At 43.1% G+C, this 26856-nt stretch overlaps 1 protein-coding gene across 1 annotated transcript in view; it reads left to right on the top strand.

The window, feature by feature from the left end:
• The window catches only part of actn2b (actinin, alpha 2b), a 27427-nt gene continuing 571 nt past the window's right edge, over positions 1-26856 (top strand). Inside the window, exons 1-21 of the mRNA XM_053632509.1 lie at positions 1-1008; positions 6002-6116; positions 6245-6364; positions 6646-6732; positions 11212-11299; positions 11770-11848; positions 16535-16616; positions 16864-16949; positions 17305-17397; positions 18016-18246; positions 18633-18780; positions 18957-19107; positions 21804-21912; positions 23210-23350; positions 23449-23631; positions 23766-23900; positions 24487-24666; positions 24861-25007; positions 25746-25811; positions 26155-26313; positions 26708-26856. The exon at positions 26708-26856 is cut by the window's right edge and continues 571 nt beyond it. Of these exons, the coding sequence (XP_053488484.1) occupies positions 883-1008; positions 6002-6116; positions 6245-6364; positions 6646-6732; positions 11212-11299; positions 11770-11848; positions 16535-16616; positions 16864-16949; positions 17305-17397; positions 18016-18246; positions 18633-18780; positions 18957-19107; positions 21804-21912; positions 23210-23350; positions 23449-23631; positions 23766-23900; positions 24487-24666; positions 24861-25007; positions 25746-25811; positions 26155-26313; positions 26708-26856 (2675 nt within the window). The 5' untranslated portion in view covers positions 1-882. The remainder of the gene's footprint in view (positions 1009-6001; positions 6117-6244; positions 6365-6645; positions 6733-11211; positions 11300-11769; positions 11849-16534; positions 16617-16863; positions 16950-17304; positions 17398-18015; positions 18247-18632; positions 18781-18956; positions 19108-21803; positions 21913-23209; positions 23351-23448; positions 23632-23765; positions 23901-24486; positions 24667-24860; positions 25008-25745; positions 25812-26154; positions 26314-26707) is intronic.

Genomic DNA, 26856 nt, shown 5'->3' with positions numbered 1-26856 from the left:
ATTGCGAGAGAGAGAGAGAGAGAGAGAGAGAGAGAGAGAGACAGAAAGAGAGAGAGACAGAAAGAGACAGACAGAGAGAGAGACAGAAAGAGAGAGACAGAAAGAGATAGAGACAGAAACACAGAGATAGAGAGAGAAAGACAGAGCGACAGAAAGAGAGAGACAGACAGAAAGAGAGAGAGACAGAAAGAGAGAGACAGAAAGAGATAGAGACAGAAACAGAGATAGAGAGAGAAAGACAGAGCGACAGAAAGAGAGAGAGAGACAGAAAGAGAGAGACAGAAAGAGATAGACAGAAACACAGAGATAGAGAGAGAAAGACAGAGCGATAGAAAGAGAGAGACAGACAGAAAGAGAGAGAGACAGAAAGCGAAAGAGAGAGAAAAACAGAAAGAGACAAACAGAGAGACAGAAAGAGAGAGAGAGTTAGAGACAGAAACACAGAGCGACAGAAAGCGAGAGATTGAGAGCGAGAGAGAAAGACAGAAAGAGAGAGAGAGAGAAACAGAAAGAGACTAACAGAAAGAGAGAGAGACAGAAAGCGACAGACAGACATAAAGAGAGAGACAGAAAGAGAGAGAGAGACAGAAACACAGCGGCAGAAAGAGAGAGCGAGAGAGAGAGAGAGGATCACGTGACCTGTCGGTATTAATTGACAGCTGCGCCGGTGAGCGCGTGGCCAGCCGGTTGGGAAGACAACGGGAGTGAGAGAAAGAAGAAGATCAAGAAGGACTGAAAACGGAAAACCAGACTTTAGATAGACTCGAGGGTGTAAAGAGCTGTTACAGAGAGAAAACAAACAAACAAACAAACAAATAAACAAACAAAAACTTAGAGCAACAAATTGTACAGGTGAGCGCGCGCGTACCGGAGGAAAACGACATGATTGAGATGGAGAACTCGGTACTGTACGATAACGGCTTCTATCAGGAAGAGTACATGATGCAGGAGGATGAGTGGGACCGAGACCTGCTGCTGGACCCGGCCTGGGAAAAACAACAGCGCAAGGTAGCTCTCTCTCTCTCTCATTCTCTCTCTCACTCTCTCATTCTCTCACTCTCTCTCTCACTATCTCTCTCTCTCTCTCTCTCTCTCTCTCTCTCACACTCTCTCTCTCTCTCTCTCTCTGTATCTCTCTCTCTCTCACCCTCTCTCTCTCCCTCTCTCTCTCTCTCTCTCTCTCTCTCTCTCTCATATTTTGTACTCTACAGTGGAGTCCAAAAGTCTGACACCACTTTGCAAAAGCTGTGATTGTTTTTTTTTTTCCACTTTCTTTTCATATTTAAAATTAGAAATAAACAGAATGCTGAAATATTTCAAACAACTATATTAATATCCAAGATTCTGCACTGGTGCTCTCAGGCTTTTCTCAGGACCCTACTGTACCTCTTTTACTGAGATGTCCTGTATTAAAGCTTTACGCTCTTTATGGTCCAGGTACATGCCTCACAGTTTGTTTAAAGGTTCACTATCTCCACATTTTCAAGTGATCAATACACACTGACGGTACAAAAGATCAGAGCAACAACGGAAGGTGCAGTGTCGTACGCTTATTTCCGAGAGCGCACCAGTTTTTATTTCTTTATTTATTTATGCATCTATTTATTATTCATTTAAAGTGGTTAAATTGCACCGGTGAAATTTCACGTCTTCAATCCCAGGAGATATTTCCATCTCCACGCCGTCGTGTCGCATGACCTTTCCGTCCCAGAATTCCCTTAAAATGAGTATTTCCGTCCAAGTGAACTGAACAGGAGATCCCAAAATGTCATCAATCAGCCACCGTGTGTTTATTTCTGCAGCTACTGGAGCTACGAGGTTTTTATATATATATATGATATATAATATGATATAAAATATAATTCGGCGCACTGTTTTCCATTTCGTAAAAGTGTTTAAAAACTAAAAACGTGCACTATTTTATGGCCTCTAGTACATTCATCCTTTGGTTCCAGTTTCAAGATGGCGCTCCGATAGTTTGTAGCTCTGCGACGTAATTTCTTCCGTGTTTTTAGATAACGCGGTTTCATACAGCGTGAGAAACCAGATAACCGTGGTCTTTTTGAGACTCTGAGACCCTAAACAACTCGACACGAGCGTGTGACGGTTTTCAGGATGCCAAACCGTACCTACACCTTTTAGCGTCTCTCGTTTGTTAGCTACGCTAGCCTCGTACGCAGACGCTAGTCCTTTTTACGGTTGCTGAGAGTTTTTCAGTTTCTATTCAGCTCTTTCTGTGAATGTTATAGATTGTGGTGCTATTTGGGGGGGGGGGGGGATATACATCTCCTGAAATAGCTGAAATTCGTTGCTTTGTTTTCGCGCTAGCAAACTATGACGTGTCTAGCGTAGTCACTAGCTGGCAGTTATAGCTGAAAAGAAAAACGTTCGGACCAGTTTTTACAGAACGCAACCTGTAACTAGTCCTTATTTCCCCTCAAATCAGCGGGATTAAAATAGAGCAATTGTGTGGAAAAGCACCCAATCTGGCATCGTTGCTAACAATAGCGGCACTTGGAGAGGCTGAGGCGCTCGGTATGCGCTTGCTGTCAACAGATGGCTTCTGACACACGATGACGTGCTCAGGATTAGCGAGGATGCTGAGGCTAATTTTAACCTTCGGGACCAAATGGCTGTATGGGGTTTCATCCGATGTCCTTGGCGAGGAATTCCTTTGTTTGGAACAATGGTTGTGTGGTGAAGTGGGGGACTTTGTGCTCTACGTGCGACATCTATTAATCTATAGCGCACAAACTCTTCGTACATTTCATCTGTTCTAATTAAGACTACTCGGATCGACAGTATTGTTTTTTTTTTTTTTCCCTTTTTCTTTTACTTAAACGAGCGATTATTTTATAATCGCCTGCAATACGATATCCAGCACGTATTGCGCAACGTCGCTGCTGAATTCTTGATTCCGATTGGTCAAAAGGTGTTGATTAGTTTTCTGTAACAGCAGCTCTGACAGTAGCTTTTCACACAATTTGATACGTTATTGTTTCCATAGTAACATCTAACGACAACGAAGATTGTTATAATCTAAAAAACGCGACGGTATAAGAGGAACAAAACACTTTGGAATAAAACAACAATTTTTCTACAACAGCACGTCACTTATGTTCTAGCAGTTATAGAACACTTCATGACCAATCAGAATGGAGAATTCCGCAGTGCTGCGTTGTCAAAGAAAACAGTGAGCCAGCCAATCAGAAACGAGTATTTTCCATGATATAAATCAATACTTATCCATCACATCACACCATTCATGCTTCAATAAACCGACACGCGTTCTCTCTAGAGATGAATGAAATTCTTTCCCATCCAATCAGAGTGCCTGGGTCACGGCCAGCTTCCACGTCCCCGTCCCCATCCAGTGCACTCGAATCCACAGCTCTTATCAAAACACACCCCGTCAACAAGCTAATTTTAATGCCGTACCTCAGCAGGAATGCGCTCTGGACGGCACTCTTAAGGCTCCATGATGTACACCAGGTCCAGTCCTGCTTTTAATATAAACGAAAAAGTTGACCGTTTTAACAAGGCGATGTCTTTGTTTTAAGTCATATGCAGTATTAAATATACAGTTTGTCCAAAAAAGACAAAAAAAAACAAACTCCTACTCTAAAAAAACAAATTCAGTATGTTTGTTCCTCTTAAAACACGGGGAATTTCCACTGCTCGTATTTCTTTCCATTGATAATGAGTTATGTTTCCATGAATACGTTTCATGTTGTGGAGCTAGTTTCGCTATGTTGCTCTTACACCACATGGACCAGTCCGTTCATTTTGGACACGAGCTACAACGCTAACAAGTAACAGAAGCTCGTAGAATCAGAAACTGACGCTGTATGACACGGCGCTGTGTATAAAAACGGTCAGGTTGTAGATATGGCATTTTAAATTCCAGTTTTATTTGTGTATATATCATTTTTTTATGATCTAATCTTATTGACGCGGCCGCCGTGCGCACTGAGTGAAGGCGAGTAAGACTTCGCGAATATATTATGACATCACAGGGTATAAACAGACAAACTAAATCAAGAACTAAACACAGAACAGGTGAACACTGTAGAGCAACTAACCAATGACAGGACAGGGGTGGAAACAGGACTGAAACAGAAATAAAAGCACATGTGAATGTAAGTAAAAGCACATTCTGGTTGAAATGCATGCAAAATGGGTCCGTGGTGGATTAACAGTTAAAGGTTCTGGGTTACTGGTCAATCCCTAGCGCTGCCACTGTCGGGGTCCATTGTTATATTGGTTATGCAGAATGTTTGTGCGATGCCTCTGGTAGATTTCCCCTCTTTTCTCAGCTTCAGAATGGCTTGCTCTTCTCCCATAGACAGCTCTCTGATCTTCATGTTGTCTTATCCTTTTTAACAACAAATACATGCTTCCCAGGCGAAACGGAAAGCTATTATTGTTTAAACAACCAATCTAACAGGACACACCTAGGCTAACAACACGCACCTGTCAGTCACGTGTTCCAATGTTTTTCCCCGCCTGCAAATTGTGTGGTCTCGTACAAAAACGTGCTACGTTCCATGACGTTTTAAGACGTTTCTACGTCTAAATACCAGGAAATAAAATCTGAAATTCTTAAACTCTCTTCTCATCTTTTCAACTCGAACTCAAATGTCGTCAGTCTACGGCAGAAACACATGAATTGGCCTTGCCGTTCCAATACTTTCGTACGTGTCGGGCTTTCGGAGACTGCACGCGCAGATCTAATATCGATAGATGATATGTGATACGGCCAAAAGTTTGTGGACGCACGACCATTCCAAAAACCTTGCCCGTTATTATAGAGTTGGTACCACCTTTGCTGTTATAATGCGCTCCAGTCTTCTGCGAAGGCTTTCTGCTAGATTTTGGGGGCGTGGCTGTGGGGATGCGTGTTCATTCAGCTACAAAAGCGTTAGTGAGGTTGAGGTGAGGAGACTCCAGTTCCAGTTCATCCCAAAGATGATGATGATGATGATGATGATGATGATTCAGTGGGGTTGAGGTCATGGTGCTGTGCAGGACACGAGTTCTTCCAACTTCTTCCAGTCTTCACACACCATGGCTTCACGGAGCTCGCTTTGTACACAGGGGCGCTGTCATGCTGGAACAAGGTTCCGGTGAAGGGAAGTTGTAAAGCTACAGCATACGAAGACGTTCTGTACAATTGTGTGCTTGAATCTTTGTGGGAAACAGTTTGGGGAAGAACCACGTAGGGATGTGATCGTCAGTCCATTAGTTTTATGATGCGTAACCAACTATAATACAGGTCAACTACAACCATTTGCTGATCTCCACGATGGATTGTGTGCGTTTGAGTGTGTGTGTGTGGTGTTCCTGATAAACTGAGATCCCGGTGTATGAGCAACAAATGTGAAACCCATATATACACATGGCGCTTCTACTTAAGTCAGGAGAAGGTCAGGTATTACTGGAGAGCAGGTCAGAGAGGCCGACTCGTTCATGGAATTACTCAAAGAAATCCCGGGCATCGTGTCAGAGGAAAGTCTGCGGTTGATTAATCACCGGTGATCCTCCACCCAACAGGTGTGTGTGTGTGTGACTCAGAGAGATGATGTCAGCGGCTGAACAGTAATCTTACTGTATACCTTCAGAGTCATTAGTGCTGCACAATATATCGTTTGTTATTTCAATATTCAACCACGACGGTGCTGAATTCTCGATTCTGATTGGTCAGAAGGCGTTGATTCATTTTCAGAGCTTTTTCCGAGGTAAATCGGTGCCTTCAATTTTTCCAACACAGGAGTTTCTCTCTAATCTGACACGTTTGTTTTATTAACTTCAAAAGAGAGGAACCAAAGAGAGGCTGGTGAGGGAACGACCGTTTATAACAACTGTTAGAACATTGAACCCACGTAGAAGCTACACAGTACCTTTATAAGAACCTTTTAACGGTTCCCCAAGAGGGACAACCAAAGAACCCTTAAGCATTGTAGATGTCTGAGATGTCTGTGTGTGTGTGTGTGTGTCTCAGACGTTCACTGCGTGGTGTAACTCCCACCTGCGAAAGGCTGGCACACAGATCGAGAACATCGAGGACGACTTTAGGAATGGCCTCAAACTCATGCTTCTGCTCGAAGTCATCTCAGGTACACACGTGCACATTTTACGTTCTATGTATGCTACATGTATGTTTTCCGTGCCCATTTCACCCCCCCCCCCCCGCCCATTCCTCACGAAACCATACCTTATGCGCTTATTTCCTGTTTTGTTACAGGTGAGCGGTTACCCAAACCTGACCGAGGGAAGATGCGGTTTCACAAAATAGCCAACGTCAACAAAGCACTCGATTTCATCACCAGCAAAGGAGTCAAGCTCGTCTCCATCGGCGCTGAAGGTGTGTTTTTTATTTCACGCTGAGCCGTCAGTATCTCCACCATGCAGTAGGTGCGATTGCTTACAGTCTCAAAGACCACCTGTTCACTTCCTGTCCAACTTCCTGCTATTCCGCAGTGCAAAAGTTTTAGTTTCAGATGATTTTCATCCTTGAGCATATATTATAGATAAGATGGATAACATGTAAGCATATTATACCAAGTGTAGGATTTGTGTGTTTGGCTATTCACACTGCTCTGTTGTGGACACGCTGAGTGTGTACTGATGTGTGTGTGCGTGCAGAAATCGTGGACGGGAACGTGAAGATGACTCTCGGAATGATCTGGACCATCATCCTGAGATTCGCCATTCAGGACATCTCCGTAGAAGGTACAACAATAGGAATAAAATAGTAATAAATCGTGCGTGGTAGGACTTCTTGTATTGTTCTCCGCTTCATATATATATCGCCCTGCTTGTATTTCCTCTTTGGATAAATTTAGCCTCTACTAAATGAATAATAGATGTATTAATGATTAGACTAATAATAAAACACATTTACTGTGCAGTTATACTGCTCTGATGTCGGCCCTGAGTTTCCTGCTGCACGCTCTCGGTTCCGGAATCAACACAGATTTATTATTTTGTACCGATTTATTTATTTATTTGTTTGTTTGTTTGTTTGTTTGTTTGTTCATTTATTTATATATCAAAGCAGGTGGAATGCTCGAATCTGACTGGTCAGAAGGTGTGCACTGTTTTCATATGAGAGCAGGGCTGGGTTTAGAAAGTTGTCCCGGCTGTAACATGCTCGATCGATATTACCGCACTCGTTCTACAGTTATTGTTATAGTTATAGTGTTATTGTTATCTAACGGATAGGCTCCAGGCTTCCCACGACTCTGTGTCGGATAAGCGGTACAGAAAATGGATGGATGGATGTTATCTAATGCTATTGGTTCTATAGTGACAGCGCATTCACAGGGCTTTTATTGGTCTCTCAATTCGTCTCTCAATTGGTCTCACAGCCTCTCAATTGGCTTCTCAATTGGTCTCACAGCCTCTCAATTGGCTTCTCAATTGGTCTCACAGCCCCTCAATTGGTCTCACAGCCTCTCAATTGGCTTCTCAATTGGCTTCACAGCCTCTCAATTGGCTTCACAGCCTCTCAATTGGCTTCCCAATTGGCTTCACAGCCTCTCAATTGGTCTCACAGCCTCTCAGTTGGTTTCACAGCCTCTCAATTGGTCTCACAGCCTCTCAGTTGGTCTCACAGCCTCTCAATTGGTCTCACAGCCTCTCAGTTGGCTTCACAGCCTCTCAGTTGGCTTCACAGCCTCTCAGTTGGCTTCACAGCCTCTCAGTTGGCTTCACAGCCTCTCAATTGGCTTCTCAATTGGTCTCACAGCCCCTCAATTGGCTTCACAGCCTCTCAATTGGCTTCCCAATTGGTCTCACAGCCTCTCAATTGGCTTCACAGCCTCTCAATTGGTCTCACAGCCTCTCAATTGGTCTCACAGCCTCTCAATTGGTCTCACAGCCCCTCAGTTGGCTTCACAGCCCCACAGTTGGCTTCACAGCCTCTCAATTGGCTTCACAGCCCCTCAATTGGCTTCACAGCCTCTCAATTGGCCTCTCAATTGGCTTCACAGCCTCTCAATTGGCTTCACAGCCTCTCAATTGGCCTCTCAATTGGCTTCACAGCCTCTCAATTGGCTTCACAGCCTCTCAATTGGCTTCACAGCCTCTCAATTGGCTTCTCAATTGGTCTCACAGCCCCTCAATTGGCTTCACAGCCTCTCAATTGGCTTCCCAATTGGTCTCACAGCCTCTCAATTGGTCTCACAGCCTCTCAATTGGTCTCACAGCCTCTCAATTGGTCTCACAGCCTCTCAATTGGTCTCACAGCCCCACAGTTGGCTTCACAGCCCCACAGTTGGCTTCACAGCCTCTCAATTGGCTTCACAGCCTCTTAATTGGCCTCTCAATTGGTCTCACAGCCTCTCAATTGGTCTCACAGCCTCTCAATTGGTTTTCCAGCCTCTCAAATGGTCTCACAGCCTCTCACTTGGTTTCAGAGAAAAAAATGAAGGTGTTAGAATGACCGAGTCAATCACCTGACTTGAATCCAACTGAACAAGATTTAAAGACAATATGTTTAGAAGAACGGGCCAAAATCACACCTGAATACTGCGGCTGATTAATTTCTTCATACAGGAAGCGTCTTGTAGCTGTCGTTACAAACAAAGGCTTCTCCACTAAGTATTAAATAAATTTCAATTAGCGTGTTCAATACTTTTTCCCCCGTGTCTTTCCGTTTTATTCCACATAACTTTATTCATGAACTTTAATGTTGGGAATTCTTTATATTTCCCGATTTCTTGAGTTAATACTGTTGTCTGGTGAAAATTTCATGCGAATAGCCTCATTGGAAATATATTTACTGAAAAAAAAATCTTGACGCGTCCAATATTTATTTCCCCCACTGTAATCGAAGACTAATAATCAACGGATTTTAAAAACATGTGTAGCAAAGTAAAATTGTTGATGTGACATATTTGAGCAACAGGAACTTGGTGAGAACAGGAACATTCTTGACTCTTGGAATTAAAAAAAAATTAACCTAACCCTAAAACGTTAAAACGTGCGATGTTTGTTTTGTGCATTAGTAATTGAATCGTTGTAAACGTTGACAAGGCGCCATCGGTGTTGTTCCTCAGCGTTTAGACACACTGGTTCTAAAATGGTGATGTCCTGAATCAGATTTCGCTGGAACATGGAAATGTTGAAGAGTCGACTACTTTTTGGTATTCCTAGTACATCTACGTTCACATATAGTCACACATCGAGTATAAACCATATCAAAAATACCTCACGCTTTCAGCTCTGATGTTAGAAAGCAGGCTGAAACACACCAGTGTACTTCAGGATAGCAGTCATACATGCAGTATGAATTTCAGCAGTAGGCAGAAAGCACATATCTTTCAGCTGTAATTAAAATCATAACCAAAAAAAACCAGTGCATAGAATATCATACGATAGATTTACGTGCATCCGAGATCAAAGAACACTTTAACGTGCTCATAATTTAAACTGCAGCGTTACCTTTTTTCCTCAGTGTCGCAAACGACTCGTTAAATGATTCTTTCTAAAGGATTCGTTCGAAACTCCTCCTTTCAGAGATCGTACTCTGCTCTGATTGGTCAGACGTCCCAGTCTGTCGTGATTGGTCTACCGCTGTCAGCGAGCAGCTAATGAAGACCAGAGGCGGGGCTTTTTGTTACGAACCTATATAGATTAGTACAGGAAGTAAAGTCTGGAATCACTAACGAGTCGATTCAGCTGTTCAGAATCGGTTCCTTCTTTTGGGAGTCGATAACTCCGTTTGTCGAGCGCTTTGATTTTTGAAACTTTGCAGACTTTTTACATTCACAGACAGCTCCGTATATAAACACACTACTTGAAAGGGAATATTTGAAAAACCATAATAGGTGCGCTTTAAATCTGTTCTAGATGATCGATCTGAACCTGTTCTTTTGTTCGGATTATTTTGTATTATTAAATGGATGTACTGTGTATATGGCCATTGCTTAAACTGTCATGTAAGTGAGGAACAACGTGAAAGTCAACTGGATAATTAATAAGACTTCAATATGATTATACATGTATTACAGTCGCGTAGGAAAACACGGACTGTGTAAACGTCTCAACACGGTTTGCTCATGGAGTTGATTCCTTAACACACTGCCGGCGAGCGGCTTCCTTTGTAACCGAGGGAAACGGAGGTGCTGTCTTGTTTACTCCGCGTTATTTGAGGAACGCGAGTGTGAGGAGATCGGCAGGCGTAAGTGGCGTTATCGGGGAGCTAACTTAGGAACTCTGATGTAAGACAGCTCCGTCAACAATCTTTCGGTTTGAATAGCAAGCGCAATTCAGGACTGACACCGTGTAGAAGATTTCACACCAGTATCACCTTTAAAAGGTACACGTACAGACTTTTTCTGCGTAAAATATGTCGCCAGGGCTCGATTCGAATAAAACGAGACGACGGCATCCTATCAGTTATCGTCGTCGTACGGCCGTCTTTTGATTTATTTTTGCGTAAGATGTCTGTTATTGAGAAATCTGGAACGAGATCGGTTGATTGCTCTTAAAAAAATAAATAAATAAAAAAATCATCGTTAAAGCCTGTTTGAGATGAATAATCGCAGTTAATAAAAACGTATATATATTTGTGTTTTATAATCTAGTATCGTTGTGCATCTGCAAATCACGGGGTTATGTTAATACATCTGCGCTAACGTTATCGTTTCTATGGTAACGCTATACAGTACACCGGGACTTGTACGGCGGACGCACGACACACTCTACTAATAAACAGATTTTGTTGTTATTTAACAAAGGATGGAAGGAGTCTCCAGTGTCGGCACTTTGTACCAGTCAGAGGTAAAGTTTTCCAACATGGGAAAGACTTCACAAGAGAGAAATTTGTGCTTTTTTTTTTTTTTTTTTGTCTTAACTTTAAGAGAGATGGAAAAATCCCGGCTCCGCCCTGTGTGTGCGGAGTTTGCATGTTCTCCCCGTGCTTTCGGGGGTACTCCGGTTTCCTCCCCCAGTCCAAAGACACGCGTTGTAGGCTGATTAGCATCTCTAAATTGTCCGTAGTGCGTGTGAATGTGTGTGCGATTGTACCATGTGATGGGTTGGCACCCCGTCCAGGGTGTTCTTGTGCCCAAAGGTCCTCTTGGATAGGCTCCAGGCTTCCACGTGATCCTGCGTAGGATAAGTGGTATAGAAAACGGATGGATGGATGTTCGGTTTGTAGTGAAGTCCTACTAAACCCTATTGCTGTTTGCTGTGTACGTTTAGAAACCTCGGCTAAAGAAGGCCTGCTCTTGTGGTGTCAGAGGAAGACGGCTCCGTACAGGAATGTGAACGTACAGAACTTTCACGTCAGGTGAGTGTCATAACGCTGTACACAAATTCAAATCATTTAAGCAGAGTAGGAACACAAGTCAGAAGTTTTTGACCACACTTTTTATTACGTTTTATTACAGTTTACAGATTGGCAATTAAAATCAGAAAAGAAATTTGAATTGTTCCATATTTAGGCATATTATGTCTAATTTCGTATATTTACGTTCGGGTATTTTGATTGGCGCATTTTAAAATTCACATAATAGAGCTGAATGGAAAACACCATACTGTCCACCGTATCTGCAGCTGTACTTTATAGACGGTTAACAGAAATATTATTAGATAACAGCTAATGCTAAATGCTAGTGGAGTTTTATTTTACCTTTTGACTTTTCAACCTGACCCTAAAGGGCTAAAGGTTAGTACGTCGACTCAAGTTTACTCGAAATGACCAGAAATGTCTTTTGGTAACATGTTTGACCTTCTGACCTTTCAACGGGCGTGGTGAAGCTGGAAGGACGGCCTGGCGTTCTGCGCCCTCATCCACAGGCACAGGCCCGACCTCATCGACTACGCCAAGCTCAACAAGGTGTCCCGTGTGACCCCGTGTTAACCCTTGACCCCTGATATTAACGTCACTGATCCAAGTCTCTGGATTCTTTGAAACGGTCACGTTAATGTAGACGCGCCATTATGCTAACGAGTGATTTTGTTGTGTCATAACATCACACACGTGCAAAACGTCCTCATGTGTGTATTTGAGATTCATAGAGACTAACCACTCCTATTAATCACTTTTTTTTTTTTTTTCAGCAGCCTGTGGTGTACAGTAAGGTCCAAAAGTCTTAATCCACTACTAAGAGCTGGTTGTTCATTCGGAATACCGACATCTTTGGATAACATACTGAATCTAAACTGTCGCTCGCTTTTGATTCGCGATAAATCTGGTATAATGTAAGGTGGATAAAGTTCATCGCACTTTTCTCCGAACACAATGGAGAGACTCTGAGTTTTCCAACCCCCGGAATAGCTGCAGGAATTTAGCCGACAGATGCCTTCTGATAAACTGCCAGTACCACTGGCGGACTGAGCATTTTAGTCATCCGGTTAAAATAAAGAATTCACGGGGAACGTTCTTTTGGTGCTATTTTGGTCACTGTTTGTCAGGGGAAATCGCTTCAGAGGCTGGAGGACCGTGCTATTAATCCACTGCTACTAATACACAATAGAAATCTATGAAAGCCGCTTATAATAAGCTAAAAGGCTACAGGACGTAAATATGTAGTTACTTCATTTTACGGTTATTAACATAAATACAGATTCAAAATATAAGCATTAAAGGACTTGATACAGGAGATGGAAACGCAAAACTTTCTACAGGCGTGTAAAGTAAAACGATGTATTGTCGTTACGGATGGTCTTGTTGTAATGTTGTAGTGACTCGTACACACTACCGGTCAAAAGTTTAGACACACTAGATCTTTATTTACATTTTTTTTTTCCTTCACATTTTAGAATAATAATAATAGTCATCAAAACTCTGGAGTAACACACATGGAACTTTGGGAATTATGTTGTGATGATAAATCCCAAATAAATTGAAATAATTGAGTATTTCAGCATCTTCAATGTAGACACCGTTTTCATCTAGAATATTCCAGAAACGTATTCTCGGCGTTTTCTCACCCGATTTCTTGAGGAATTTCCCTGAGATGTTTTTTTAAACAGTATTAAAGGAGTTCACGCCGACGCCGGACTCTTATCGGAATATTTCCCTCCGAGTCGAACGTTTAAATAAATATATTTCTGTAAATAAAACGTTAGTTTTCTAATGAAAGAAATGAACACGTCGGCACGATTATATATTTTTTTTGTCTACGACACCGATTTCACACGTTTAATCACACACCTTCAGATCGAAAGGTTTTTAACATCGTGAGAAACCTTTCAGTCGCGTGTACTAAAATGTACTATAGCTTACATTTACTAGTTTCATATGTTTCATAAATTCAGCAATTCTGGGGAAAAAAAACAAAAAAACAACCCTTTAGCTTTTAGCTTTTAACCTTTTTAGCTTTTGGCTAACGAACAGAAAGTTACCGGCTACGTAGCAGTTGCTAGCTAATGTAAACACACTGTAATGAACTAGCCAGGAGTAGCTTGCTAATGTACACACAGTTACGGGCTATGTAGCAATAACTAGATAGCATACACGTAGGCTAGTTATGACTAGCCCGTACTTACTGATAGCTAGCTATGGTATACATGCTTTAATGGGCTAGATAACAACAGCTAGCTAAAGAAATTGTTAAAACAATGTTGCTTTAGCGGTTTGTATGCTAATCTGGGATCCTCTACAGTGGGTTTGAGTGCATCAAGGCATCAAGGATTTTATTAGACGCTGAAGTCAAAGGATTTATTTAGACAAGCCAGGCCAGTCAGTTCAGTCTGGGGTAAATGGGAACACACACACACACACACACACACACACACACAGCTGTTGCCCTTGGCTCCAGGTAAAACTATGGTTAGGGTAATCCTCAGGTTTTTGTCCCAGGCTCAGTGTTCTAGTAAAGGGTAATCAGAAAGTCCCTGTGGATCTGCTATAGCCGTTTACCGGCATACAGAGAACAATAGAACGCACACACACACACACACACACACACACACACACACACACACACACACACACACAGGTACCCCAGATATCCGATCTGACTCATGGACACATGAGGGATCAGTTGTCCACTGTTCAAAATCCATCTGAGAATAGAAAAGCAGTTTTGGGACTTGAGACATGAACAGCTGAGAAATTCAGGCATTCATAGCGCATGAAAAAAAAAAAAAAAACCCCACTCTATAAAGTACAAAAGTAAATACACCCTCAAACGTGCCACGTTAGTCGTACAGGTCGCATCGTGTACTGTAGAAGAGTTCTGAAGGTGACATTACGGACATCTTTCTGTGGTGAAAGATACAGACAAAAAGAACGTCCTGTTATTTCCGTCCAGACGTCGTTCCGATGAAAACCGCACTTCTGTTACGCACACGTGGCTCTCTGTAAGCTGCAAACCTAGAGAAAGGTCACTGCTGCCAGGGCTGACAGGAATACATGGGCTAGCATGGCTAATCCCTCGCTCTGTTTTGAGGAAAAAATGTGTCACGGCATCCGGTGTTGTCTGATTTGCTGTTAACAAATGTGGAAATTTGTCGAACCCTGAGCGCAGGAGTTCTGATGATCTGATTGCTAGTCGGAAGTGAGACCGCATGATTATGGACTTGAGATATTTAAAAATATAGCAATCCCAAGTGGCGCTTCCTGGTTTTCGATGAGTGAGTTCCTGTGTGTGTGTGTGTGTGTGTGTGTGTGTGTAAGTGTTAGAAAGCTCTTCCCGGAACTAGTGGAAGGTGCAGTGTCTGACTGTGGGGTTTGACTGACACACCAGGTGGATAGGAGAGGCTGCTCCAAGGGCATTCCTGATGTCTAGTTAGTTACAGTTAGATTTATATTGCACTTTTCTAGACACTCAGAGTGCTTTACATAGTATGGGGGGGGGTCTCCTCATCCACCACTAGTGTGTAGCATCCACCTGGATGATGCGTCGGCAACCATAGTGCTCCAGAACACACACCACACATCAGCTATTAGTGGAGAGGAGAGGACAGTGATGTAGCCAATTCAGAGATGGAGATTATTAGGGGAATGGGGGAATTTCACCAGGACACATACCCCTACTCTTTAGGATAAGTGTCCTGGGATGTTTAATGACCACAGAGAGTCAGGACCTCGGTTTAACCATTTAAGACCGTGCTGTTTTTACAGTATAGTGTCCCCGTCACTATACCAGTGCATTACACCCAACACAGACCACAGTGTGAGCACCCCCTGCTGGCCTCACTAATACCACCGAGGTCTCCCATCCAGATACTGACCAGGCTCAACCCTGCTTAGCTTCAGTGGGAACATGCAGACTAAAACTTGTTGCGTGTACATGCAGACTAAATCTAATCAGGATTAGATTGAATATACTGCCAGCTGTTCACGTTAATTTCACATCCACGGCGACAGTTTCGTACATTGACATTCCACACGTTTCGCACTACACAACGACACACACGTTTCTTTTGTTTGAAACTGAAAGGAAGTTTTTGCAGCCTGGAAGTGGACATTAAAAGGTTCACACGTTTTTATTGCTAGCATTATGCTTCATTTGATTATTACTCTGTATTTTTTTTTTTTTTTTTTCATTCATCAATGTTGGACACATTTCGAACCATGCGCAAACGACGACACGGTGAATGTATATCACTCCAGAATGAGTACGCTAATCTACGTTAGTGAGAGTTGGATGCATGAAAAATGTTATGGGGTAAAAAAAAAAAACAAAAAAAAAACAAACAAAAAAATTATTTAAAGTATATTTTGGGATATATTTAATAAAAATACCTCTCATAATTTTGATAATTTTTTTTTTTTTTAAGAAATAATCTCACCCATCCCCTGTGGTTATACCACAGACCACAAAATGTCCACAGAACCCCGTAGGTTCATTATTGCCCCTAGTGGCCAAAACTGAGAACTGCAACAAACGCTTTTAGACTTGATCCTGCCCAATGCTCGAATAACTAGGACAGTTGTTGACTGGGTTGCCAGATTGTGCTAGTTTAAACATAATCTCTTTCCACTGATCGCAAATAACCTGGATTAAATTGAATACATCTCCGCAAAATGACAGTGTAAGTACAGACACGTGTGTCTGCGAAGTACAGGAGCATTTCTATTGTAAGATATATTGCAACGATCGGTAGAGGGATAATGTCCGTATATCGGAAATATGTGTGAATTACTCGTGTGAAAGCTCAGAAAAAGAAAGAAACATATCTCCATTTCCAGTTGGGCGGGAAATTCTTCTGAAACATGTAAACCACGGTTAAAGATATTACCTTTTAAGACACTTAAACAAAACCGCCCAAAACGAGCTGCTAGACTGTAGACTGCTGGATGACTGGACAGTACATTGTCTCCTGTTACCGGGTTCATCTAAAAATTCTCTAGATAGCAGCGTATAGCATAAATCAAGAGTAATCGCCAATCAGCATCATTTTGTTTAAGGCTGTGTTGTTGTTAATTTCAGTCTCACAAACCCAAATCTGTGGTCATGAGCTGCTGCTGACTTTAACCCTCACCTGCTCGGCTCTGCGTGTGTGGACTCGGTTATGTGTCATTTGGAATTTGCCAGAAGGAATGAACGCTTGATCTCTTCGGTCTGTACAGGACGATCCTCTGGGGAATCTGAATCTGGCGTTTGACGTGGCAGAGAAACACCTCGATATTCCTAAGATGCTGGACGCGGAAGGTGAGACTGTGTGTGCTGAACACCGTTAGATGTTCTTGGATGACTCGAGATCATGTGATGCAAAGCTTTTGTGCTTGGAAAAAAAAAGTTTAGCTCTCTTTCAGTCATTAAGTGAGACCCCGATACTCGTAAATCCGTCTCCTCTCTGTAGCGTTCCTCTTTATTTCTCCTCTTCTCTTGATCTTTCTTTTATCCTTCCCTCTTGTCTCCTGTCCTTTTTTTTAATCTCACGTCTCATCTCGTCTAGACATCGTGAACACTCCTAAACCTGATGAGAGAGCCATAATGACGTATGTGTCCTGCTTCTACCATGCTTTTGCTGGAGCAGAACAGGTATAGTGTGTATGTGTGAATACGGGATGTGTGTGCTTCAGTAATTACCATCCATCCATCAATCTCTGTTTGTCCCTCCATCCATCCATCCATCTCTCTCTGTTTGTCCCTCCATCCATCCATCCATCTCTCTCTGTTTGTCCCTCCATCCATCCATCCATCTCTCTCTGTTTGTCCCTCCATCCATCCATCCATCTCTCTCTGTTTGTCCCTCCATCCATCCATCCATCTCTCTCTGTTTGTCCCTCCATCCATCCATCTATCTCTCTCTGTTCATCCCTCCAACCATCCATCTATCTCTCTCTGTTCATCCCTCCAACTGTCCAGTCATCATTTTGTTTCTGTCCGTCTGCAGGCGGAGACTGCTGCTAACCGAATCTGTAAACTTTTGGGGGTGAATCAGGAGAACGAAAAGCTGATGGAGGATTATGAGAGACTTGCCAGCGAGGTACATACACACACACACACATACACACACACGTTACCAGCTAGCAGTATGTTTCTCTTCTCTTGTCTTTTCTTCTGTCTCATCTCATCTTGTTTCTTCTCTTCTCTTCTTCTGTCTCGTGTCTCGTCTTGCCTTCTCTTCTCTTGTGTCTCTTCTCTTCTTCTGTTTCTTCTCTTGTCTTGTCTTCTCGTCTTGCCTTCTCTTCTCTTCTGTCTCTTCTCTTCTTCTGTTTCTTCTCTTGCCTTGTCTTCTCGTCTTGTCTTGTCTTCTCGTCTTGTCTTCTCTTGTCTCCTCTTCTCTTGTCTTGTCTTCTCCTCTTCTGTCTCATCTCATGTTGTTTCTTCTCTTCTCTTCTCTTCTGTCTTGTATCATCTTGTTTCTTCTCTTCTCTTCTTCTGTCTCGTGTCTTGTCTTGCCTTCTCTTCTCTTCTGTCTCTTCTCTTCTGTCTCTTCTCTTCTTCTGTTTCTTCTCTTATCTTGTCTTCTCGTCTTGTCTTCTCTTGTCTTCTCTTGTCTTGTCTTCTCCTCTTCTCTCATCTCATGTTGTTTCTTCTCTTCTGTCTCGTATCATCTTGTTTCTTCTCTTCTCCTCTGTCTCTCCTCTCCTCTCCTCCTCAGTTGTTGGAGTGGATAATGCGCACGACCCCGTGGTTGGAGAACCGCGTGACGGAGAAGTCCGTGGCTCTGATGCAGCGTAAGCTGGAGGATTTCCGTGATTACCGTCGCCTCCACAAGCCGCCCAAAGTGCAGGAGAAATGTCAGCTGGAGATCAACTTCAACACACTGCAGACCAAACTGCGCATCAGCAACCGTCCTGCCTTCATGCCTTCTGAGGGGAAGATGGTGTCGGTGAGACACACACACACGCTCGAGCCATACCACAGCGCTGTGGAATTCTCAAATCTGATTGGTCAGAAGGTGCCGATAAAGTTTCCATAACAGCAGCTCGGTAGTTCCAGCTGCAAATCCCATTTGCTGACGTAATCGCAGGATCTTCATCGTCCAGTGTAACACGGAGGACACATCATCACACGGTTTATTATAGAATTCGGCCCAGATAACATCGCACATGTGTAAAAGCAGCCTTATTGTGTATAATCCTAGTATATAGTAATATAGTCATCTATAAAGTATAGAAATCGCTCCAAAGATGATGGCAGCTAAAGCAGGAGATGTCAAGAACCTTACAGTCGAACTCTACAGTTGAGTTTTAGTGTGTGTTTGGGTGTGCGTAGGATATAGCGAGTGCGTGGCAGGGTCTGGAGCAGGCGGAGAAAGGCTACGAGGAGTGGCTGCTGACGGAGATCCGCAAACTCCTGAGAGTCGACCACCTGGCTGAGAAATTCCGCCAGAAAGCCACCACTCATGAGACCTGGGCCTCAGGCGAGTTAAAAACAAATACATGGCATCCTGAACATTTGGAAATATCGCTGTATATAACACGCTATTCAGATAGATTTCATTCAAACAGTTGAATTGTGCGTGTGTGCGTGTGCGTGTGCGTGTGTGCGTGTGCGTGTGTGCGTGTGCGTGTGCGCGTGTGCGTGTGTGCGTAACAGGTAAAGAGGAGCTCTTGATTCAGAAAGACTACGAATCAGCTTCGCTGATGGAAGTTCGAGCTTTGCTGAGGAAGCATGAAGCATTTGAGAGCGATCTCTCGGCTCATCAGGACAGAGTGGAGCAGATCGCTGCCATTGCACAAGAACTTAAGTACGACCTTTTGACCCCTAACTTGTACTGCTAACACCGTGCCAACTTTTTGCTAAGCGTCAGCAGATAATGTCTGGTCAGGTTAGTGCGAGTAGAGTGGCTCTGGCGTACTGAATTTTCTTTTGTTCATGAATATACACGGAGATGTTCTGTGTTATCCATATGTGTGTTTGGGGATACCGTTCCACTCCGTTCTGTAAGGGAATTTTTCAAAAAACATGTCGTCTCTCGCTGTCTCTCTCTCTCTCAAAACATGGCAAGTTTATTTCAGTCACAGCGTGACCACGACAGTAACTGTAATGTCTTTATGGAAATGAAAGGGGCACAAACTTTCACTTAACAGCCGCGCATACACCCAAAGACGGCCGGGGGGTGCCAATACTTTTATCTTTAGTGAAAATGCGTTTGCTGCGGCTACGCACGTACTGTAAAATGTCTCTCTACGCTATTTGTAACGGCGCCAGGCGGCCGCGTTACGTTATATCCCATGTAGGACAAAGAAAGTCAATCGGCGGCCATTTTGGATTTGGCCTGGCTAGACAATGGCGGATTTTTACTCGGATCACGGGGATGAAATGTGAAATCACGCTGCGTAGCGATTAAAAACGAACTTTTGGGGCGAGCGAGAAACTATACCGGACGCCACACAAGACTACAACTGAAGATCTTTGTGCCGATAGAGACGTAATAGATGATCAGTGTGATCGATTTAGCTCCGCCCACACGTCCCAGTTCGGCTCGTGCGGTATCCAATCCGGTGTTTATTTGGCGCTCCTTCTATACGATGATTATCAGCATACTTTCACAAGCATATCATGCATATCGACGTATCAAACGTTCGCCCGAATACTCTGTATGAGGCGTTCGGGGACCAACGCGATTTAACCACGCCCACCTCTACTCCTCCTCCTCCTCCTCGTCGTGAATAAGATTAATACGTAACGACTCATTTTAGCTTCTTTTAAACAGATCGAGTGTAGACTTCAACTGCGTCTCATCTTCTCTGTAAACATAATCAGGATTGACCGAATCAAATTGCAAGAAGGGGAAAAGAACCCTCTAGAGCAGGACTACTTAAAGGACCAATGGCCGTTTAAATTGAAGTTATTTTAATTTGAATATCTTACTCGTTCAAATAACCTGGATGATATGATTTTAAGAAATGACCTCAGCACTCGTTTATTAAGCTGCTGAGAACTTGCTTGTTTGTGTTAGGACGGGCCACCTGTCAATCATTTTATATACACTCCATCTATGCTACGGTCGACTGTATATCCCGTAGGGGCGGAGCTTTGTGAACATGGTGGGTGGGGCTCAAGGAGTAAATATCAAATGTCAAACCGACCTCGAACACACCTTTCTATCTTACATAACACACGTTTAAAATACAGCACAGCTCGCTAGACATTCTAAATAATAATAATAATAATAATAATAATAATGTGGAGGATTATGGGTAATCTGCCAAGCTAGTGAAAAAAGCATGAAATAACTTCCTGCGTTACACACTTGCATGCATTCTCAGCACTGTGTGTCACTGCTATCCTGTTTTAGCTCATGCTATCTCCGTCTAAGCCTGTGTGTGTTTGTGAGAGTGAGGATATGATCGTGTGTGTGTGTGTGTGTGTGTGTGTGAGATAATGATGCACACATTCTGAGTGAAAGATAAGCACTAACCTTTCCCCCACTCCATTACATAGCTAAAGGCTCAGTTCACCTTCTGGTTTATCTCGCTAATCCGGCTGACCTCGTACACCAAACCAAAAAGCTGCGGCGAGCGCGTCGGAACAGAGCGCGCCGTTTACACCGCGAGCCACCGGGCGTGACTTTATAAGGCCTCATAGTGGAGAGTGTGTTATCTGAACGTTGCTTGCCTTATCTAAGGCGTCAGTTAAACACGTTAAGGTGTGTGACCTTCACGGGATGAAATGGCAAAAAGGGATACTGGGGGGACAAAAAATCCTGTCTTTCTAACCTTTAATAACGTACAATAACAGAGTATAATCACTGATGTTGTGGTGATTTCCGTGAGGAGACGCTTATTTGCGTCTTTCAGAGAGGGAAAAGAAGGAGAGGCTGGTGAGGGAACGACTCTTTATAGCTGCGATCATGGGAAGGAACCGGTTTCGTGGACTTATTTACATTAGATGTAGCTTTAAACGGATAAAAAATAAGCAGAACGTGCTTTTCTTTAATGAATAAAAGATGTGCTCCAGGACGTATTCTATCACACTAGCCTATGGTTGAGCTTTTTCCTGTAAACTGTCCTATATCGTCTTCCTATTGGTGGATTATTATTATTATTATTATTATTATTATTATTACTATTTAAATTTTTTAGAAAAGCATCGTAGCAGCCCTGAGATTTTAATCACAAATTTCTCACACTGCCAAAACTTTGTTGTCGGCCATCTTTGTTTTCAGTGGCGTTAAATCAGGCGTCACGTTTTGCGTTCTAAAAGAATAAGTATACGATATTTGTACGATAAACCATAAAACCGGGTTACTCTGAGAGAATAGATTTCTTAAGGAACTGACTGTGTGTGTGTGTGTGTGTGTGTGTGTGTGTGTGCGTGTTCTTGATTTGGTGTATATACTGTATATAGGCGTAATAATGTGAAGTGATTATTGAGTATAATGGTTACCTGTGTGTGTGTGTGTGTGTGTGTGTGTGTGTGTGTGTGTGTGTGTAACAGTGAGTTGGACTATCATGATGTAGCCGCAGTGAATCAAAGGTGTCAGAGTATCTGTGATGTCTGGGACAAGCTCGGGACGCTCACCCAGAAACGCCGCGAGGCGCTGGAGGTACGAAGTGTGTGTGTGTGTGTGTGTGTGCGTGTGTGTTTTCCTGAAAAAATGTATTGTTTGGAAAATATACTGAATATTCTGTGTGTGTATGTGTGTGCGCATCTGTGTGTACCTGGGTGTGTCTGTGTGCGTCTCTGTCTGTGTGTATGTCTCTGTGTCTGTGTGTGTGTGTCTGTCTGTGTGTCTCTGTCTCTGTGTCTGTCTGTGCGTCTCTGTGTGTGTATGCGTGTGTCTCTGTGTGTCTTTCTGTGTGTGTATGTGTGCGTCTCTGTGTGTCTGTCTGTGTGTGTATGCATGCGTCTCTGTGTGTCTCTCTGTGTGTGTATGTGTGTGTCTCTGTGTGTGTGTGTATGCGTGTGTCTCTGTGTGTCTCTCTGTGTGTGTATGTGTGCGTCTCTGTGTGTCTCTCTGTGTGTGTATGCATGCGTCTCTGTGTGTCTCTCTGTGTGTGTATGTGTGTGTCTCTGTGTGTGTGTGTATGCGTGTGTCTCTGTGTGTCTCTCTGTGTGTGTATGTGTGCGTCTCTGTGTGTCTGTCTGTGTGTGTATGCATGCGTCTCTGTGTGTCTCTCTGTGTGTGTATGTGTGTGTCTCTGTGTGTGTGTGTATGCGTGTGTCTCTGTGTGTCTCTCTGTGTGTGTATGTGTGCGTCTCTCTGTGTGTATGCGTGTGTCTCTGTGTGTCTCTCTGTGTGTGTATGTGTGCGTCTCTGTGTGTCTCTCTGTGTGTGTATGCGTGTGTCTCTGTGTGTCTCTCTCTGTGTGTATGTGTGCGTCTCTCTGTGTGTATGCGTGTGTCTCTGTGTGTCTCTCTGTGTGTGTATGTGTGCGTCTCTGTGTCTCTCTGTGTGTGTATGCGTGTGTCTCTGTGTGTCTCTGTGTGTATGTGTGCGTCTCTCTGTGTGTATGCGTGTGTCTCTGTGTGTCTCTCTGTGTGTGTATGTGTGCGTCTCTGTGTGTCTCTCTGTGTGTGTATGCGTGTGTCTCTGTGTGTCTCTCTCTGTGTGTATGTGTGCGTCTCTGTGTGTGTATGCGTGTGTCTCTGTGTGTCTCTCTCTGTGTGTATGTGTGCGTCTCTGTGTGTGTATGCGTGTGTCTCTGTGTGTCTCTCTCTGTGTGTATGTGTGCGTCTCTCTGTGTGTATGCATGTGTCTCTGTGTGTCTCTCTGTGTGTGTATGTGTGCGTCTCTGTGTGTCTCTCTGTGTGTGTATGCGTGTGTCTCTGTGTGTCTCTCTCTGTGTGTATGTGTGCGTCTCTGTGTGTCTCTCTCTGTGTGTGTGTGTGTGTGTGTTCAGAGGACTGAGAAGCTTCTGGAGACGGTGGAGCAGCTGTTCCTGGAGTACGCGAAGAGATCCGCTCCTTTCAACAACTGGATGGAGGGAGCCATGGAGGACTTGCAGGACATGTTCATAGTGCACACTATTGAGGAAGTCCAGGTGCGCGCACACACACACACACACACACACACACACACACACACGTAAATGCATCTAAAGGTCATTTTATAATGCAAAATTATAATGCTATACTGTAGACTCTCATCACAGCCCACGAACAATTTAAAGCCACTCTCCCCGAGGCGGACGCAGAGAGACAGGCCATCCTGGGCATCCAACAGGAAGTGCAAAAGATCTTCAATAGTTACGGTATCCGTGGTAACTTCACCAACCCCTACAGCACCATCAGCACCGAGGAGATCATGAGCAAGTGGGACAAGGTTCGACACACACACACACACACACACACACACACACACACACACACAGAGAGAGTTGAAAATCAGGACATACCCTGTGTGTGTGTGTGTGTGTGTGTGTGTGTGTGTGTGTGTGTGTGTGTGTGTGTGTGTAGGTGAAGAAGCTGGTTCCTCAGAGAGATGGCGCTCTGCAGGAGGAACTAGCGCGACAGCATGCTAACGAGAGGCTCCGGCATCAGTTTGCTGTCCAGGCCAACATCATCGGCCCCTGGATCCAGACCCGGGTGGAGGTAGTGCGTTTAGTCCATCACATTCACACCACCCACGTGAAGGAACATAAGAAGTTCAATCCCAGTCACCAGCACCTGAAGTTGATCTTACGATGCTTGAAAGGAAAAAAGGGGGATTTTGATGCGAATGAATTGTGTAGATATTTGCAAAGTCTGAATTCACCTTTTTTTTTTCTTCTTCTTTTTTTTGAAGTCACGTTACAAAAATCAGGAAATTTCAAAGACAATATAGATAAAAAAACAACAAAAAAAAACCAAGAAAATTCCGGTTTCAATTTTCAAACAGTAATATATTCTTTTACCTGCTTTTCCATAAGTGATTAAATTCGAATAATTATTTATTACTGATTACATTATAAGTGATTAAACAAATAAACGTACTTAATTCAGACGTTTGGTGGTTTTTATATTCGGGTAGAATTTTAAAGAAGGACAGGAGATTATTGTTGTATGTGTGTGTGTGTGTGTGTGTGTATATATATATATATATATATATATATATATATATATATATATATATATATATATATATATATATATATATATATATATATATATACACACACATGTGTGTATGATGTAACAGGAGATTGGCCGATGCTCCCTGGAACTGGGCGGGACTTTGGAGGACCAGATGACGCAATTGAAGCAATGCGAGCATTTGATCGTCAACTATAAACCCAACATCGATAAACTGGAGGGAGACCATCAGCTCATCCAGGAGTCACTCATATTCGACAACAAACACACCAGCTACACCATGGAGGTACGCACACTCTGACTGGTCAGATAAAGGAACCCGCCAGCGCAACGTAGTAAAGTCTTGGTCCTTAAATCTGCACCCATCCTTTGTTTATACTGTATCAACTAGAAAATCATTCACGACAACACTTTTGAATTGCATTCTAAACTTTCTGATTCTTCTGTCCATTAGTTCATTCCTTCTCTCTTTCCCTGCAGCATATCCGTGTTGGTTGGGAGCTGCTCCTGACCACCATCGCTCGTACCATTAATGAGATCGAGACTCAGATTCTGACCCGTGACGCCAAAGGCATTAGTCAGGAGCAGATGAACGAGTTCCGCTCCTCCTTCAAACACTTTGATCGGGTACGGGTACTCAGTACACTAATAAATAACATACGCTATAGCTAATCCTCTGGTACTGTTCTCAGATCAGTCTTTAATTATAATACACTAAACATTATAGCTAATCTCCTGTTACCGTTTTCAGATCAGTGTTTAATTATAATAAATACACTAAACAATATAGCTAATCCTCTGGTACTGTTCTCAGATCAGTCTTTAATTATAATAAATACACTAAACACTATAGCTAATCTCCTGTTACTGTTCTCAGATCAGTCTTTAATTATAATACATACACTAAACACTATAGCTAATCCTCTGATACTGTTCTCAGATCAGCTTTTAGTTTTCCCATGCACTCTAAGACATTTCAGCAAATCCCCTGCTACTGTTCTTTAGTTATCATAAATTCACTAAATGCTTCAGTTTGGTACTGGTCTTAGATCAGCCTTAAATTTTTAAACATTCACTGAACACTTCAGCTAATGCCTCGGTACTGTACTCGGATCAGATCTAAACTTTTCCATATGCATTACAACTTCAGATAACTTCAGTCTTTAGTACTAATACACTTGTCTCACCTGCATTAACCTCAGATCTGTCTTTAACCTTAAAACTTTGTGTAGAATTGGGCTGGTGTGTGTGTGTGTGTGTGTGTGTGTGTGTGTCCTCCTTCCTCAATCTCTTTAATGCTTCTCTTGCTTCCTCCATTGTGGACCCTCATTTCTGGATCCCTGACCTTTGACCCTGACCTCGCAGAAGAAGAATGGCGCAATGGACACTGATGATTTTAGGGCGTGTCTCATTTCAATGGGCTATGACCTGGTAGGCGTGACCCAATCAGATCACTCATCATTCTCCCATCATGCACTGTAGCATTCCATGTCAGTACACTGTATGTAACGCTATATGTTAAATGATCATTTTGCACTAAGCCGGTCTGACAGTAAGGACTGTTTAAACAGGATTTTTCATCTGAGGATTTCTTGAAGAGCTAAAAATGATCAGTTTCATTATAGTTTTAACGATGAACCGATGGATATTTTCATTAAGAATGCTGTATAGTCATATATTTTAAATTAGCTGGAGTACAAACTGTTCTCGTTTTGGATGCTGGGGTTGATTCTTTTCTATTGTGCGCGCGTGTGTGTGTGTATGTGTGTGTCAGGGAGAGGTGGAGTTTGCCCGGATCATGCTGCTGGTTGACCCGAACGCTACCGGAGTCGTAACCTTCCAGTCCTTCATCGACTTCATGACCAGAGAGACTGGAGACACGGACACGGCAGATCAGGTGGTCGCATCCTTCAGGATCCTCGCCACAGACAAGGTGTGTGTGTGTGTGTGTGTGTGTGTGTGTGCATGAGAATAAATAAATGTATTTAAAAATTAGTTTGTGGGATTATTCGTAAAACCATCCGTACGAGCGTTTTTACGCAAGAAATTTCCTATTCATGAAAATTTCGGAAAAACGTCCGTGTTCCCGAGTGTTTGTAAATTCACGCACGAGACGACGAACTGACGTAAACCTCGACTCAGTCGAATTTACATCGTATAACGTGCACGGATTATTCCACGTTTATATCTGGAATATACCGTCGAGTTTAAACTGCTTATTTTGTATTATGACAAGTCCGAGCCGGTACAAAATTGAAAAATATATACACTACCGGCCAAAAGTTTGTGGACACCCGTCATTAAAATAAAACACGTTTCTCCTCCAGCCGTACATCCTGATAGACGAGTTGCGGCGGGAGCTTCCTCACGACCAGGCTGAGTACTGCATCTCCAGGATGCCGCCTTACACCGGACCCGGCGCCGTCCCGGGAGCTCTGGACTACACCGCCTTCTCCACCGCCCTCTACGGCGAGAG

This window comes from Ictalurus furcatus, chromosome 9 (assembly GCF_023375685.1).
Source record: "Ictalurus furcatus strain D&B chromosome 9, Billie_1.0, whole genome shotgun sequence".
NCBI lineage: Eukaryota > Metazoa > Chordata > Actinopteri > Siluriformes > Ictaluridae > Ictalurus > Ictalurus furcatus.
This window is presented reverse-complemented; position numbering and strand designations above follow the sequence as displayed.